Here is a 19,066-nt window from a genome sequence, read left to right on the forward strand (position 1 = left end):
ACCGTATCCAATTGGTGTTTGATTAGAGTTTCCATTAGTTTGCTCACTATTGATGTGAGACTCACTGGTCTGTAGTTCGTGGCTTCCGTCCTGCATCATTTTTTGTGGAGTGGAATGACATTAGCCGTTTTCCAGTCTAGCGGGACTCTTCTCTTGCTAAGGATACTAGATGATCACCCACTGCAACATCAGAAACACTTTCACCATTTGTAAGCACTAAGTCCAGTATGACCCCATCCTGTGTGGGTTCCAGATGCAGATGACTCACAACAGCTCTAAGCTTATATTTTATAACCCATTTCAATTTCACTTTTTTAAAAAAATGTTCCAAGTAAAGTTGATATAATTGATTGCGTCATAAGCAATTAAAATGTCATTAAAAAAAAGACCGCATTTCCACAAATGGCACTGAATCTGCGACTATGGAGAGTAAAATAGGTGTGGTTAACACCAGAAGTACCCTTAGATGGTAGGTGCCGCCTTAATCGCAATTCTAGTCATAGATAGGCGCCAGAAATGTAGATTTTGAAACCCAGGCCTGCATTTCCAGCTGCGAATCTCTGAATGGTGCTGTTGCGTGATTGACATGCAATTGGTGTCGCTTTTGTGGGCAGTTGCCGATCATGGTGGTGCTGGTTATAGAATCCGGGCCTGATTGACTTTCTTCTCACCCAGATACTGATTGGCTCCATGGATGCTTCCTTTTCCCTATGGACCATACTTGGGAGAGAGGAGGACAGCAGCAGTCAGTTCCTTCAATGCCTATCATAGCTTTCATGCTTTCCCTGCACTGCCTGCCAATGCTTGTGGTCCTGTTCCAGGGAATTATGCAGATTAGCATAATTGTGAGGGCATATACATGATTATATAATTCTCCGTGATATTAAAAAAAAAATTAGATACCTATTTTCAGGAGAATAATAAGATCCTTATCTTTGTGCTGAAAATTCACTTAAATTATAAGTGCCTAAAACACAAGGGTCTAATTTAAGGCTTGTTTGCATAGATTTAGTGGCCTGAGTTAAGAGCCTAGTGCTGAAAATCAGTTAAGCTACTAAACCTTCTGGAAAGGGACTCCAAAGTGTTATCATTGATCAGAAAACAACTGGTGAGAACTCTTGAAAAGAAAATGATAGTAAGTCATACTGTCTGCCTTTGTTTGTCTGAAGACAACACTTAGCCAGCTAATCCCATGTGTATGTTCCCATTGAGACTGCTTGTTAAAGTGAAATTGCTTATTTATGTTTGTTCTGTGATGACAACTCCTTGGTGTAACACATAACTCATTTTCTTCTCCTTGTGGGAATTGTTCTTTATCATTTTGTTTCTTCACTAATTGTTAATCGGGATAGTAGTTGGTTTGGTATTAAGAGGAAGATTCTCAAAACTCACCGGTAAAATGTGGCAAGTTAATGTAGTAGCTCTAGTGGGAGCGATTTTTATTTTATGGACAATTCTCAGCATAATAGAATGCAAATTATATGCATGCTGTTTGTGAACAGAATTGCCAGTAAAGAGCGGGAGAAACTGTGCCTGGCAGCTTTACATCCATTCCTCCCTCCTATCCCCTTGTGCAGCATTTCCAGATCAACCCCACCACCGTGACACCAACTTTTGGGCCTTCCAAAGCAGCACTAGCAGTGAACAGGCTACTTGCGCACTGCCGACCAAGGCTTCCCTCTGCCGAGTCATCAGTGACATCATCAGTGATGTGGCAGAGGGAAGACTCCAGCAGGGCAGGCCTAGAGTGCTGCCTCTGCCCGCTGGACACCACTGTTGCTGATGCCACTTCAAGAGGCCCGGAGGTATTGACAGGACTCACTGAATCGGTAAGTCTGATTTTTCCCACAAACAAATTGATTTGAATCGATTCACCAAAGTTAATTGGTGAATCAATTTGAATCAGTGAATTGGGCAGCACTAATGCCTACTCCCTTTAGCTGACAGGCCCGCTTCTTCAGAATGGTAGGCCTTCCTCTTCTCGGTGCATCCTGGAATGGTCCTAAGGTTCTGATTGACCCAGATGCCAAAGGTTCCTCCCAGGATGCACTGGGAAGGGAAAGGCCCGTCATTTTGAAAAGGAGGGTCTGCTGGCTGGAGGGAATAGGCATCCCTCTGGCCTTTGTCACAGAGATACAAGGGGATAGGGGATTGTCGGGGGGGTACACTGGCGACAGGAGAGAGTGTCAAGGGGGCTGTTGAGGAGAACAGGATACCTTGGCAGGAAGAGGGAATGGGCATCCCTCCTGCCAGGAGTGTCGGGGAATCCCGCAGCAGCAATAGTTTTCTGTTTTGGGCTTTTTTATTTGTGCTTAGGATGCGCTTTCTCTCTCGAGTTACCTTCATTGGTTCCAGTCCCACCTCAATTCTGTTTTTTTGGGTATCGCAGTGCACTAGTGGAGCGAAAGAATTCTGTAGAGTTAATATTTGTGAAGGTGGATGTTGCTGTGTTACATATCGCAGTCTTCCTGAGTCTATTGTGACCCATTTATTCCTGGGTGGTTTTATTATTTGAGGTAGAGGTGGTAAGTTGGTATGATTTTGTGGAGTGATGAAAGCTGTTTTAATTGTATTCATTTCCTTTTTTAAGTTTGCAGAGCTCCTCCTTAATGTTTTATTTTTTATCAGGGTAATAGGTATATATTTTTTGATCCTGCTCAATTGCGGTTTTTCTTTGAGGGTAAAGGGATTTTGCTAACAACCAAAGTTGAACTATTGTAATTTGTGTCCAGTACTCAGAAATTTGGATTGTATCTGCTTTATTTCCTGTTTTATGATTTAAGTACAATGGTACCTTGGTTTACGAGCATAATTCGTTCCTGAAGCATGCTCGTAAGCCAAAGCACTCATATATCAAAGCAAAGTTCCCCATAAGCCATAATGCAAATTTATTCGATTCATTCCACAACCAAGGTTTGCTATGGTGGCCCAGGGGTGGGTTCCACAGCCCCTTCAGTCCTCTTGTGGCTGTCCTCCTGCTTCAACCACTGCCTCTGCCATCCACCAATGCCTCCCGGCTGATTCAAGCTGGCTGACATCCTGTACAAGCATGCACATGACCTCTCAGCTCCCGAGCCAAGCCGGCCACCGCCCCAACTACGCACATGCCATCTGCAAGCATTATCTGCAGATTATGCAGATGCTTCCTCTTCACATGTGGACTTTGGTGTGGTTCAGTGTGGTGTTTGAGCTACACCACATAGGAAGAGGAAGCATATGCATAGGAAGAAGGTGAAAGCATCATTGCCCTGTCGAATCCAGAGTGGCAAGCCATTTTTTAAGGGTGGTTCTTGCCACCCCATAGCAACACCTGTGTGTTCATGTGAATTTGCACATTGTTAGGGATTGTGCTGGGTGTCTCTTATAAAGACACATAGACAAATATTTTGACCTAATAAAATACAAAATGTGCACATAAATTTCTACATAATGAACATATACATCAAGCATGTTAAACTCGCAGCCCACAACAATTATCTTTGTGGCCCAGCCAATGTAATCCAATAAGTCATAACTAGAGTCAAGAAATTTCTTCCGCAATCCATTGGTGCCGAACAGTCGCCTATCTAAGCCAGTCGAAAACAATGATTCAACATACGAGTATAACCAGCTGCTTATTCTTCTCAAGTATTTTGATGTGGATGCCTTTGGTACCCGAGACAAGTCCGTGCCTCTAATCAGAATGCACCATTTCCCCCAACTAATACTAGCAGTGAATTAGATGATAATAATACCTACCACACCATTAGTCTTGTATTGACTTGCTTGGTGCGCCTAACAGGAAATATTCCCCCTTCAGAGTACAATAAAAATATGAATATAGGTTTATTTACATTACACTTATTAATTTGTGCAATTATTTTGTGTCTGATAAGTTAATATTTAAGAAAATATATTGATTTTTATTGAAATATTTTATTTTTTTTGTATTAACAATTACTCTTATTTCATCTCTTTGTATTCAGTATGTCTTTATCGAAACCAAGTGGTAGTAAAACTAAACAAAAAATTGCTGATGAACATCGAAATTTCCAAGAAAAGTTGGAATTGGAGTATTTTTGGACTCCGTGGAGCCCAAGAAACATAAGGTAGAGTTACCTAAAGAGGCCTCAGAACTCCCTAGTAAAGCCTTTTCTCCTGAATTTGTTTATTTTATGTGGAGAGCTTATTTGGATAGCCGGGATCCTCAAAAAAGGTCTGGCAGCAGGGGGGCCGTGGTCTCCCAGAGCACATCCTTCCCCATCTCAGATGCTGGACAGGATACTGTAGACCTCTCTGACAGGGAATCAGAAGATGAGGGGTCAGTCTGTTTACCCTTGCTATCGCGGATCTAGTTTTCACTGCTGGGAGATACAAGATCATAAACCAAGGTGAGTTCGCAGGACATGGTGGTGGTCCTGGACCAAGGGGAAGACCCCATGGTACCACAGCTGTTCAAACCCACGACTCTTTTAGAGCTCATTAAGGACTCCCTGTGTGAGTTACAGTTAGACTCCCAGCAGTGTTCTGAGTGCAGCCCATGTCATTCCCCTGGCATCCTGATACGAGTGTCTTAGTCACTGCACTGGGATGCTCCTGAGGGCTCTTTAAAGGTAGCCAGAATAATGGCTAGGTTGTATCTTATGGCTCCAAGTGTCAGCAGATGTTCACTCAGACTAAAGTGGATTCCTTGGAAGCTCAGGTGACTTAACGTGCGTCCCTGCCAAATGAGGGAGGCGTAGTATTAAGGATACGTATGACCACAGAGTGGATATGGTCCTGAAAAGTTCAAGACACTGACCTTGGGAATCAAGGCAGCGATGGTGGCCTTCTTTGTCGCATACGCTTATACCAAGATGCATGGACTTACCTTAGTAAAGGGTGAACCTTTACCCCAGCTTATGCTAGTCGGGGTGGATTATGTGGCTGATGCTCTCTATGACATAATCAGGGTCATGAGTGAAGTCTTGGCTTATTCAATCTCAGCCCGCAGAATGCTCTGGATCAGGCAATGGGCGGGAGACTTCACCTCTCAGGCTATGCTTAACAAACTTCCTTTCAAAGGACAGATGTTATTCGGAAAGGATCTGGACTATCTTATTGCCAGCGTACAGATCGTCAGCTAAAACCTTACACCAGACTGTGAACCTTGAGAGGTTCTGAGCAGCCTAATTTAGTGGTTCAAGGCATTTTCATTAATACTCATCTCAGGGATCCAGAGAGAGTTTTACTTACCCTAGGCAAGTCCAAGCCTCCAGTTCTCATCCTGTATCATCTTCCAAGAAAGCTCAACACCAGAGCCGTGGCTCTGAGGAAGGCTCTCAGTATATTTGGAGGCATGGTCACCGATCTCAGACCATTGGGTGCTGGAGATCATTCGGGAAGGTTACAAGCTTGAGTTCGCCCATCCTTTAATGGACTGGTTTGTGGACTCCCCAATGGAGCAGCCAGAGAAATCAAGCAAACTCTTGGCTACAGTGTAGAGATTGGTAGATGCGTCTGTCTTGGTGGACCCCATAGACAGACTTCAGATGACACTCCAAAACTGTCTAGCTACATCTGAAAGTGCAATTGGTTCTGTGGACAGAGCTGCACACATAGCTAGAGTGGAAAATGTCCAGGCCAATTACCTCAGCAGGCAGACCCTAGACCCAAGAGAGTGGACATTGTCTGCAAGAGCATTCCAAACCATTGTTTTTCACTGGAGTCATCCAACTTTCAATGTGATGGCTATATCGGGCTGTTAACTTCAGTGGAAGAGCTGAGCCCAGAAGCACTGGGCTGGATGCCCTGGTTCAGCCGTAGCCAAAGAATGAGCTCTTGTACATGTCTCCTCCATAGCCCATGATAGGGTGGATGCTTCACAAAATAGTGAACCGTTCAGGGAGAATGGTGCTCATAGCACCTGATTGGCTACGCCATCTGTGATATGCAGACCTAGTGGGGACCTAGTACATTTTTAGAGGGACACAGGTCTCATACTTGCAAGTACGTCCTCATTTTCTCTCTAAAGGCCCAGTGGTCTTAGAAGATCCGGATAGCTGTGCTCTTACAGCATGGCTCTTGAGTGTGAGGCGTTAAGAGCAAAGAGGATACTCTGAGGTGGTAATTGTTACTCTCCTAAGAGCCAGAAAGCTCACAACAAATACTGCTTACGCCAAGGCATGAGAGACATTTCAGCACTGGTACGTGAAAGAGAAGGTGAACCAGTCAGGGCTCTAATTGCGGTAGTGTTAGCTTTCTTCCAAGCAGGGCTTGATAAAGGTTGCGTAATGGCATCACTCAGGGTCTAAGTGGTGGTCCTCTCATGTTTCAGGGCTTGACATTGCAAAGCTATCTTAGCTTCTCATCTAGACATAGTCAGATTCTTGAAAGGGGCTTTAAGACACTGACCACCGGTGAAACATCCATTTCCATCTTAGAACCTTAACATGGTCTTGCACTGTTTCAGTTGGGCTCCATATGAGCCTGTTCAAAAGATGTCCTTGATGGTTCTTTCTGTCAAGATGACTTTCCTTGTGGCCATTACATCAACGAGGCAGGAGCTTCATTGTGGACAGTCCCATCTTTCTTACCGAAAGTTGTTTTGGCTTTCCATGTCAATCAGGAAATCAGATTACCAGGGTTCCAATTCACAGGGTCAAAGACAAAGGACCAGATTCTGAGAAAACTGGATGAGAAGAGACGCATGCTATGTTATCTAGTGGTTACTAATGAGTTCCAACTGTTGGACCATCTCATTGTGCTCACCAGCCAGGCTAGACATGATAGTCCGGCGTCCAAGGCTACCATTGCAAGATGAATATGAATGGCCATTTTGTCAGCATATATTGCCTGCAAAAAGTGGTCACTGGTCTCCTTGAAGGCTTATTCGATGAGAAGCATGACTTCCTTGTGGACGGAAGCTCGAGCAATTTCACCCGAAGAGATTATAGTAGGGCAGCAACTTGGTCCATACTACATACGTTTTCCAAGTTCTACAGAGTAGATGTTGCAGCACGAGTGTACACCGGTTTTGGGTCCTCAGTGTTACAAGCAGGCATAGAGGTCCTGCCCTAGATTTCTGAGACTGCTTTTGTACATCTCTACAGACCAGAATGACACACCTGTTGCACTAGAAAAAAAGAGATTAGTTTCTTACCTTTCTAATATCTCTTATAGTAGATAGGTGTGTCATTCTGGATACCTGTCCTGTCAGTTATTTATGCCGCCTGCCTACTGTCTCAATCAGAAAGATCTATTCGAAGCTGAGATTGCCATGTTTGTCTGATCTCAAAGGTATGAAGAATAATCCATTGATGTAACAAATTGGAGATGGTTTGAGCTCCATAAATGTTCCGATTGGTATAGTTGTTTCGATGTTGATTATTCAATCATTATGTTTAACATGTTTGTTTTACTTCTTTCAGAGCAGAACAGAAATGTGTTTGGGTGTCTCCCCATACCCCTCCTTATAGATTTCTTTACAGGACTATTGCCTACTTTGGTACAAACTGAAGAGGGCAGCAGAGCCCCCTCGTTAAGGAGGAGGAGTTGAACATCTGGAATGGATTCCTTTTACACAGCTTGCAAGCACTGGGAGAATGCCCTACAGTCCAGAATGACACACCTATCTATTAGAAAAGATATTAGCAAGATAAAAACCTAATCTCTTTGTATTTTTTTGTTTTAATCAGCTCTTGGGCTACAATGACAAGCCAGTGAACCTACAGATGTTTATTGGAACAGCAGATGATCGCTATTTGAGACCTCATGCCTTCTACCAAGTACACAGAATCACAGGAAAAACGGTTGCTACTGCTAGCCAAGAGATTATAATTGCTAGCACAAAAGTTCTGGAAATTCCTCTTCTTCCAGAAAACAATATGTCAGCCAGGTATGTGTCATCACCACTTGTTCCTTGAGTGATTTAGCTTCATGTGTATGTTTTGCTTCCATGCAAAAGTGAAAACAGCTATTCTGGAAGTCTAGATAACCAGCCTATTCAAATTATGTGCCAAAATATAAAAATTCACCTCAAACCTACATTTTGATTCTTGATATTCTATCAATAGTTTATGCTGCATTCACTTTACCTCAAAGAGCTGCTTTCAGCTTGAAACTGTAATTGTGTATTTAAAACAAGGTTTCCCAACACAATCTGGAGGCACACCTAACTAGTGCAGTTGCGTGCAAAGGTTTAGTACGCCTTGCAGAATTCTGAGCAAAAAAAATCCAAATTCTGCCCACACAATCTACAAATTCTGCAACTTTATTTGACTTTTAAACAATATTTTGCTAATTATCCAGAATTTCAGTATACCGTATATACTCGAATATAAACCAACCCAAATATAAACAGAGTTCCTTAGCAACAGCAGCAGATGAATCCAGAGACCAATGGGATAGCACACATCTACCAGCAGAAGGAGATAGAGAAACTGATTAACAGGTAGTCCTATTGGCTGACACTCCTCCTGTATCTCCAGTATGCTCTATCTCCCAGCAGGTGATGGTCGCTATTCGAATAGCTCCTGGATTCTGGCTCTGACTGGAACTTTATTTTCTCCTGTTGAGGTTTCTCTTCAGTGAGACTGCCATTCTGTTTCTCCTGTTGAGGTTTCTCTTTAGTGAGCTGGCAATGCTATTTCTCCTGTTGAGATTTTCTCTTCAGTGAGGCAGGGGTGTCCGGCTGAACAGTGCTGGCTTTAGGGGTTACACCTGGGCCCCCCCAGGTCCCTGCCTCACCCTCCCTCCATTGCTAGAGGGTCTGATTGGGTCTCGATTTTTTTCTTCTTTCCCTTCTCTGTTTAAAAAAAAATAAAAAGGAGACCACAGTTGCTACTTTCTGCCCTGTTATTGCTGCACAACCAGCTCTTACTGGCTTCAACCAGCCCTAACAACAAGCTTGTAAGTATGTGTGTGTTTTTTACTGTTGTTTGAACTTCAGATTCTGTTTGGAAGTCTTAGTACTGTGGGTTCGGTCAACGTATGTTTAAGGAATGGATATTTTATTGAGGCTATTTTATGACTAGAAATCCGTTGAGGGAGCCAGGATTTTCCCGCCCTTTGCATGCACGCGCTTGCTTTCCTTGTTGGTTACAGCATGGCAGTAGCGGTGCGATTTCATGCTCACACTTGTTCTCCTTGTTGGGTTTCAGTGCAGCAGTAGTAGTCCTGTTTATTCTGAGGCTCTCTTTCGTCGGTGTTTGTCATGGCCATGTGCAGCTGATTGTGCAGGTGCCGGTTTATAGCAGCGCGCATGAGATGGGACATGTTTTTTCCGGCACTGTGGGAAGCACCGTACCGTCGTTCTGGTTATTCCCTGAGTCTGATTTTCTTTCTATGTAGGCCGCGGCAGGGTAAATTTTGCGGGGCTTGAATCCGACTATGTTTCTAGGAGCGTTGATGCAGTGGCCACGTGTCAGCGAGAATCAGGCGTGTGCTTGGGTCTCTGGCGATGGCGGGAGAGCTGCAGTGTTCCGGTAGTTTATTTACAGCTGACTTTGGTCAGGGTATACCGTAGCTTCTCTCCTTTCCGGTTCAGACAAGTTGTACATGTTTCACCAGCTTTAAGACAAGCTTGGGCAGATTTATATGTCTGTCTGTCTGTTCCTGCTGTATTCCCTTGAAGGAAGCTGCTAGTTTAATCGGACTCTGGGGTTAGCACTCAAGGGGATTACCAGACAGACTCTGACCTGTGCTAGGTCACCCAGTCTCGGTTTGTCTCTGGACTGGGTCGACATACGGCAACTCATGGCACAGTGAGATCAGCAGTAGAAGATAGTGCCCTGTATTTCACATGGGTATCTCATTGTCTCTCTTGGGGTCTCTTGGGGAGCCTTTGTCTGTTGGTAACTGTCCTTCTTATTTGGGCCTCTGTGCTGCGCTGCATGTGTCTAGTAGTGGCATAGGATATATATGCCTAAAGGTAGTACTAACAGTTTCCAAGTTCGGGCTGTCTCTATGGGCATAATGACACTTCACATCTTCCTGCGGCCACGACTCTCTTTCTCTATTTCTGAGAAGGCCTGGATTTCAGATTTTCATGCTTATCATGCTGGTTTCTCCTGTCACCATCTTCTCATGGCACATACTAGACGGACCTCCCGACGGTTCCTTCTAACCAGGAGCCAGTTACCTATTCTATCAAACCCGCGCTATGTGGCGGTTAGCTTCATCCCTGAAGCTCTCATTAGCGACATGAGCTTTGTCTGATACCTGTTAGGATGCTGTTTTCCACGGGATGGTAGATGCAGCATCTTGATTGCGTCTAGTACGTATTCACTTTAAAGGACATACGTATTTCGATCACGTTGCATGGAGTTAGTACTGTTTTCATGGTTCCAGTATATTCCTCTTTACATTGCGAAACTTGATTTTTCCTAGGAGAATTTCTTTCTTCTTACAGATCCTACAGTTCCCTGACCTTCTGCACTTCATTCTGAGGGGATCTTGACTTCTTCCAATGACTCTTCAGGCTTTCTCATGAGGGAGAAGACGCTATAATGTCAGGTCAGGGGGCTGTGAACATTTTTCAGGATGCTTGCAACTTTGCATCCTCCTCTGGTTTCCGGTTCATTCTTGGAGTCTCTATGTTTTGTGTTTCCCTTTAAAGTGTTACTGGTCCTCATGGCAGTTCTTGTAGTTCTTCAGGAACTAAGGGACGTTATTCCATTTACTGCATGGTGCCCAAGACGGGGGCATTGGGCAGGCTGGATCCCATTCTGCTGAATTAGTTTCTCAGGGTTACAAATTTCTGCAGAAAAACTGGGAGAATATTTACATTTTCACTATGGACTCCGAATCTGCACTAGGTTTGCTTGCCTCTCTTAGGAGCAGCGCTTTCGGTTTTGGCACATGCTATTTCGCCTACCCAAGGCTTCACAAACATTTTAGAAAATGTGGGCAGTGGTACCGTTTTGGCGCTACCAGGCGATTCACCTAATTTCTTCTTGACTGACTGCTTCATTCGGACGTCTTCCAGTTGGGCCATTTGACTGACACGAAAAGGGTGGTTTCTTTTCCTCAGTTCTTTGGACGTGAATCTTTGAATTTGCACAGCGCTCTTTTCTCCTGTACTATTTATAGGTATATCGGGGAGATGTTTTTATTCATATAGGAGAGAAATGTGTTTCTTCCCAGAGACTAGGGCGATGGGTCACAGTCTCAAGTTTACATTCTTCTTCGGTCATCATGGCCAAGAGTATGGGATTTTGTACAGGTTCTAGGATCCATGTTGCTGACTCCACTGGGAACTTCGGCTTGCTTTCCCATTATAACGCTACAGCAGTCGCTTTTGTTCTGATGGTTCCAGGTATCTCAGGGCTCCAATTATTTGGTAGTCTCCTCAAGCATCGCTCTGTATGATTTGGTGGCTCAGCGAGATTTCTCTTTTCAAAGGCATGCCTCGGTCTTGCTGGACTAGCTCATGGCCACCAATAATCCCGGGCTGTTGGGTTGGGGGACTCGGTGCCTTCCATCCTCAGCTCCAGGAGTCTGGTCTTAAGAGGCGACTCAGTACTTGTTCATTCTTCTACTCTAGAGCATGGTCAGGCTACCGTTTCTGGAGCTTCAGACCATTCTTCCGGAATGACGCTGCAGGTCTTTTCAGTCAGTATTATTATGGGGGTATTTCTCTACAGCCTGGGCAGTAGGTGATGTACTCAGTTGGCAGGTAAAGTTGTGGTTCTATTTGAATGGGTGGACCCTCATCTTCCTCTTCTGTTGGCAGATCATTTTATGGGTCAGGAAAAGAGTTTGGATAGACTTTCTCTCCGCGAAATCTGTGCATGGCCCATTTATTTGTATGTTACATTGTACAGCGCTGTGTACGCTCTAGAAAGTGTAAATGTTAGTACTAGTGAAATCTTCTACATCCTGGATATTGAGAATTTTGGCTCTTTTTATGGAAGTGAGATCTCCTGGAACTAGACCTCATGGCCTCGTCTCAAAATTCTAAGCTTCCTAGCATCTTCGGTGGGCACAGAGAGTGGGAGTCAGAGGGGGTAGCAGCGTGGCTTCTTTCTCGCCTCTGGTTTCACTTTTTTTCAGTGCTTTCACCTGGCTGATGATGGTTTGGATTTGCCATCTCAAGCTCGCTTAAAGGGCACAGTACTTGTAGAATCTCTGGATTGGCTGCGCCATCCTTAATATGCGGATCTAATGAGTCTTTCGACTGCCGGACTGAGTTTCCTGGTATCTCTGGATTTGCTCACCTAGGGTCTGATCAACATGGATATTCGTACTACTTTGGTATTGCGACCTAGCTTTTGAAAAGTCTGGGCTGATAGTAAGGGTTATGCGAAGCAGGTTGTTTCTTCTCTTATCCAGGCGATACAGACTTCTTCACCTGTGGCTTCTGCTTCCTTTTGAAGGTTTTTCCTTTCTTGGGTACTTCTCAATATTTTCACCCTTCCAGAGTTCTTTTTTGGCACAAGTGTATTGCAAAGGGCTTAGCGTAAATTAACTTCAGCTTCAAGTGCCATTCTTAGCTTGTTACAAGGGCTAGGTATATTGCTCTTCAATTACTTCTCAGCTTCATGTAGTTCAATTCCTAAATGTACACCTCTTAGAAAGCCCTGTCCGGAGTACAGTCTTAAGGTACTTCTTCACAGTTTACCGAAGGCTTCATTTCATCCTTGTCTTTTGAGACTCTAAAGGGCTGTGCCATTGAACACGGGGTTTCTTGTGGCCATGGCTTCAGCTCGGCGGTTTTCTGAGTTGCAGGCTTTGTTTGGCAGGGATTCCTATTTCTGATTTACAAAATCTGGGGTGTCAGTTCGGACGGTACCACAATTTCTTTCTAAGGAGGTGTCATCCTTTCTTTTATGACACTCTCACTTTTCCTTCCTTCTTCCTGGGAGGAGAAATGGGGAGACGTGCTTTTATTCACTGCATTTTTTGAAAGCACGTTCTCCGCGAGCTAGGTTTCTAACGACTTTTAGTTGTTTAGATCACTTTTTTGTATTCTTCACGGGACGCCTCAAACGTATGGCAGCATCCAAAGCCTCCATCGCTCGATGGGTCCAGTAGAACATTCTTTACGCTTGCTTGATGGCAGGGAAGCGGTTGGCGAAAGAACTTTATGACCATTCCACCAGAACGATGGCTACTTCTTGGACTCGGTCCAGAGGTTTTTTCCTTGGAGGAGTTTTGTCTCGTGGCTACTTGGTCTTCCGAGAGTGCTTTCTCTCAGCATTACTGGTTGGATGTGGGGGCACATGCGGTAGATGCGTTTAGTACTTCAGTTGTTGCGGAGGCGGAGTTTGCTTCCTACCCAGATTGAGGATTGCTTTGCTACATCCCATTGGTCTCTGGATTCATCTGCTGCTGTTGCTAAGGAAGGAAAAATTATGTTCTTACATGTTAATTTTCTTTCCTTTAGATGCAGCAGATGAATCCAGAGCCCTACCCTTTCTGGATATTGTCTGTCGGTTTTTTCTTTTCCAGCTTTCGAAGTTTATTATTGATGGTTGTATTCTGTATTATTGCCTTTTGAGATTTGTTATGGGAAAGAAGTTTTTACATGCTATGCCTATTGATGGTTACGGATGCTTGGGCAAGGAGCTATACTGGAGATACAGGAGGAGTGCCAGCCAATAGGACCACCTGTTGATCAGTTTCTCTGTTTCCTTCTGCTGGTAGATGTGTGCTATCCCATTGGTCTCTGGATTCATCTGCTGCGTCTAAAGGAAAGAAAATTAATAGGTAAGAACATAATTTTTCCGTAACCTTTTTCCCCCCAAAAAGGAGGGGAAAAAAGGTTGATTCAAATATAAACCGGAGGGTTAATATTCAAGGCAGCGCTTTGCCCTGCCCTGCAAGGTTCTCCCTCCCTCACTGCTCTGCCAGGCTCTGCATCCAGCCCCTTCACTCACTCCCCTGTCAGTCTCTGCACTCAGCCCCCCTCCCTCCCAATGCTTTGCAGGTCTCCAATGGGCCTGCCGTGAAACCTGGTGGTCCAGCAGTGGCCAGGACTGGAGGGATCTGTCCTAGCCGATTCTAAGAATTTTTACCTCCCTCCTGCCTCCCCCCACATATCTTTAGTATCCCTGGTGTTCCAACAGTAAACTGTGGTAGGAGCGACCGTCCTTCACGCCTGCCCTTGCAGAACCGCTGGCTGATTGCTACTAGTTCATGGCAGCCAATCAGCTAGTGGCTCTGCATGGATAGGAGCAAAGGAAGGTCACTCCTGCTGTGACTAACTGCTGGATCACTAGGGATACTAAAGGTATACGGGGAGGCAGGAAGGAGGTAGAAATTCTTAGAATCAGCTGGGACAGGAGGCGGGAGGAATCCCTCCTGTCCGGTTACCGCTGGACCACTAGGTCTCACGGCAGGCCTAGCAGAGGCCTACAGTAGGTTGGGGAAGGGGGCAGGGCAGGTCAGCGCTGACCTGAATCATGGGGTAGGCATCCTGGATAGTAAACACCTGTATATAATATATAAACCATTTTGGTTGTCAAAAAAAAAGGCAAAACAAAAAGAAATGGGATAAGTAAAACTCTGTATCCGGATAAGAATAGCCTTACTGGGTCAGTCCAATGGTCCATCAAGCCCTGTAGCCCACCCTCACGGTGGCCAATCTAGGTCACTAGTACCTGGCCAAAACCCAAAGAGTAACAACATTCCATGCTATCGATCCAGGGCAAAAAGCTTGATTTACATCTATCAATAAATGCACAAGATCAACAAAAATAACAGTTGGTGTGAAAAGGACCTAATAAGGTACATATTTTGGCATACAGTTCCTTCCTCTGGAGACCAGATCAGAAGTCAGGATAAACTTACTTAACAACTTTATCCTTGTTTAACAACTCTCTGGTTTACTCATTAATTTTGGGTCATAATCACTTCCTAAGGAATTTCAGCCTATTGAACACCTTGTTTCTGACTCCTATTGACTGCCTAAGGAATATACACACAGGCTGAAACCCATTGGGCAGTGGTAATGGGCACACACTAATGGCAACATTATTGAGGTATACCAATTGAATTTCTTAGGGTAAAGTCAACCTGTGGGTATATATAGTAACATTATTGAAGTGCCATTAATGCAGAAAATGGGTCATTTTCCAACTGCGGTAAAAACATCCTTAGCATACGGGAAAACCCCATATAAGGGTACAATAAGGCCAATTTTTACTGCAACTTTGTAAAAGGAACCTTTAAAATCTTAGCAGAAGAGTATTCGATTATTCTTATTCACAGGCAACGAAATGAATTTGACAAACAGATCATATGTCTATGACGTCAGCTAATATTCTTTTTTCTTTAGCCAATGTGAGCTGCTGATTTCAGCGAGAGGAAAGGATGACAAAATGAAGAGCAATTTCGTAGTACTTATTTGTCAGTAATAGGTAAACGCTTTGTATTCCTCTTAATCTGTATCTGTAAAGGCTTATTTGTTTTCTCCCTAGCATTGACTGTGCAGGTATTCTGAAACTCCGCAATTCTGATATAGAACTTCGTAAAGGTGAGACAGACATTGGCAGAAAGAATACTCGTGTCCGTCTTGTGTTTCGTGTGCACATTCCTCAGCCTAATGGGAAAGTCCTATCCCTGCAGACTTCTTCCATACCTGTTGAATGTTGTAAGTTTAATTTATATTGTTTTGTTGAAGCTTTTCTTAAACACCATGACTTATACATTCTGTTGCAATATTATAAGTGCATAAGTTTTAATGTTTTAGTATTTTGCTTTGAAACGTCATTTTTTCTTAGATTTCATAAAATACTGATGCAAGATGACTGCCACCTAAACAGTTTTGCCAGTTTTTCTCATTTCTTTACTTTAGAACCATGAATATATTAGGTGTGGAAACTAATTTATGAAATTACATATAAAGCCTAATATACAAATTTATGTATACACACTAGCAAAATGGCACGTACTTACAATGCCACCTTAAGTCTTCCTACTACATATTTTTTTCATATTCTGCTAGCTAAAAGATACAATTCAGAAGGAATTGAAATAAGGTTTTATTTTGATTATTACAATATATTATGAATGGTCAGTGTGAAAGAACAATTATATATTCATTCAAAGAGTAAATAGGATAAAGAAAGCAAAGTGTCTTCACACCCATTGACTCTGTTTGGTATGAGCCCCTTTTGTGGCAAAAACAGCTAGCTAGCTATGAGGCTTATACGAGGGGGCTACCCAAAAGTTTTGGGAATGTGAATAGCACGCGCAAACTAGATATATTATACCCTTCCGCTTCTAGAGGTGTCTAGCAGTATGCTTTGTGAATCATTGTGCCAACGGGCATGCAGCTGAGTGGTCGCCTTGTTTTGTTCTGTGCGATTTTGTAAGGTTGTGGTTTAGTGACTTGGCGGATTTCGATATGACAGATTTTACTGAGCAAAGAATTTGTATCAAATTTTGTTTCAAACTTTAAAAAACTGCTGCAGAAACCCATCCTATGCTCCAGGAAGCCTTTGGAGATAATGCAATGTGCCAATTTTCTTTTGGTGCAAATGCTTCAAGGACGGGCGAACATCTGTCCATGACGATGACCGTTCCAGAGACACTGGAAACCATATCAAAAGTTCGTAAGACTATCCTTGCAGATCATAGAAAAACTGTCCACGTTGTTTGTGATAGTAGGACAGTCATGAATTTTGTTGGACGAATTGAACATGAGATGCATTTCTGCCCAGACAAGTGGAAAAACAAAAATTGGTTGTTCCACCATGACAAGGCGCCCGCTCACACATCACTCGTCATTTGACAATTTCTGACTTCCAGAAACATTACAGTGATTGCGCACCCTCCCTATTCGCCTGACCTTGACCCCTGTGATTTTTTCCTATTCCTCAAAATGAAATTACAACTGAAAGGGTGCCGTTTTAACACGATTGAAGAGATCCAGGCAGAATCGCAGGAGGTCCTCAAGGCACTCACCCAAGATGACTTCCATAGGTGCATGGACTCATGGGAAAAACGCTGTAAGCATTCTCAAGGAGAGTACTTCGAAGGAGATGGTGGAAACTAGGAGTTTCGATAAGCAATTTTTTTTTTTTACAGTTGAATTCCCTAAACTTTTGGGTAGCACCTTGTATCTATAGACAGATCCTGAAGGAAAATTTGTTCCAGTCTGCTATAGATCTAAGACTGTACAGAAGATAAATCTTTCAGCAGAGCAAGTAACATAGAAACATAGAACATGACGGCAGAAAAAGGCCATAGCCCATCAAGTCCGCCCACGCTAATGACCCACCCCCAGACTCCACCCGGCTAGAGATCCCACATACATATCCCATTTCTTTTTGAAATCGAGCACGCTGCTGGCGTTAATCACCTGCAATGGAAGTTCATTCCAATGATCGACTATCCTTTCGGTGAAGAAATACTTGCTGGCGTCGCCATGAAATTGCCCGCCTTTGATTTTCAGCGGATGACCTCTTGTGGTTGAAGGTCCTTTAAGAAAGAAGATATCGTCTTCCACCTCGATGCGGCCCGTGATATATTTAAAAGTCTCAATCATGTCCCCCCTCTCTCTACGTTCCTCGAGCGTAACTCGGCAAAAAAAAAAAAAGAATGTGACTGAGAGGGTTGGTGAAAGTCCAGACCTGAATCCAATAGAAAATTTGTCCACAGATAATCCCCATTTGACTTGAGAGAACTTAAGTTGGTTGGCCAAAACAAATGAGCAAAACTGTACTATATTACTGTGGAAAGTTGGTAGACACCCTAAATGGGCTTGTGGCTGATATTGTCAAAAGGGACTTACACCAATTTCTAAGTTACAGGGTGTGAAGACTGATGCAATCAAGCTTTTTCTTTATTACTTTTTGCTTTTTGGAATTTTTCTCCTTGCTGTTCTTTCACTTTGAATGTGTAGAGTATGTTATTTAGAATAGTAAAACAAACTCTTAGGGCTCCTTTTACTAAGGTGTGCTAGCCAAAAAATTACCGCCTGCTTAAAAGGAGGCGGTAGCGGCTAGCGCGCACGGCAATTTAGCACACGCTATTCCGTGCATTAATGCTTTTTCCAGTGCAATAGGTGAGACATTCTAGACAGTAGGGTTATTTTTCCATAGCCCTGTGCTGCTGCAGTAGGAATCCACTCCAGATTTTTCACTCTGCCTCTGTTGTACTTCACTTGGCTTTCTAGCTCCACCTTCAGTTCATTCCTTCTGCACACAGGAGTGTTTGTTCTGCTCTCCCCATTTTATTATTTTTAATTCGATATAATTTCATCCCCTTTGGGTAATTTGGTGCTTGGAACGATTTTGAATCTTTGGTCTGTAGCTGAAAGGCAATCCCACTGGGTATCTTTTAGCCAGCCTGCATAATTTTCTCTGGAGCTTAAGGCTGTCCCTGACGTGGTCTCACCTACTGTTAAGCAGGGATCTGCAGGCTGTTAGGCGCCCTTACGAGGCTCAGCGGTGTCTCACAGGGTGCCAGTTGCGTCTTCATGCATCCATTGGTCCGAAGGAGTGAGGTATAGTCTGACTATGTCTGACTGGCAGCCCAAAGATCAGCTTTGCAGAAGCATTCCCAGCATTATGGCAGTGAATTTTCTCATCCAGCTATGTGAAAGAGCTGAAAGCAGGTTGCAGCACAGATCCTGTTGTGTAATTAAGTACACAGGCCGACATCCTGTGAGAGACATCGTGGTAGGTTGGAAAAAGGAAATAAAAACTATACTCTTTAAGAAATCCCTTAATAAAGCTTAATACCATTATAAAGCTTAACCCCCCTCTTACCATCCTCTCCCTAACCCCAGATCCTACTTTTCCCTCTCTTGGAAACCTTCTCTGATCTAACGTTGTAACCCTTCTTCCATAACTCTTTTTGTAATCCGCTTTGAACCGAAAGGTAATGGCGGAATAGAAATCTGTAATGTAATGTAATGTTTTGCGTGTTTCTGGGTGTTCCCCCTCCTGAGAAATCCTAAAATTGCCATTTTTGCTGTTTGGGAAGTGTGAAAAATATCACGATTTTGATACACATTTTTTGCTGGCGGCTTTCTTGGATTTTTTGTGATCTTTTTTTCTAAAGCTTCCTGCTTCTTCAAAACTGCAAGTTTTGACTGAAAACCTACTGGGATGTAGTCCTTGGGATCTCCTCATGTGGATTCTTGCCAGGATTGCAC

At 43.6% G+C, this 19,066-nt stretch overlaps 1 protein-coding gene across 3 annotated transcripts in view; it reads left to right on the top strand.

The window, feature by feature from the left end:
• The window catches only part of NFATC3 (nuclear factor of activated T cells 3), a 217,760-nt gene that overhangs the window by 119,288 nt on the left and 79,406 nt on the right, over positions 1-19,066 (top strand). For 2 of the 3 annotated variants that reach the window (XM_033941418.1, XM_033941417.1), the window contains exons 4-5: positions 7,656-7,855; positions 15,381-15,553. In XM_033941418.1, the coding sequence (XP_033797309.1) occupies positions 7,656-7,855; positions 15,381-15,553 (373 nt within the window). The remainder of the gene's footprint in view (positions 1-7,655; positions 7,856-15,380; positions 15,554-19,066) is intronic. The other variant, XM_033941420.1, reaches the window with a different exon arrangement.

Source organism: Geotrypetes seraphini, chromosome 4, assembly GCF_902459505.1.
Source record: "Geotrypetes seraphini chromosome 4, aGeoSer1.1, whole genome shotgun sequence".
Lineage (NCBI taxonomy): Eukaryota > Metazoa > Chordata > Amphibia > Gymnophiona > Dermophiidae > Geotrypetes > Geotrypetes seraphini.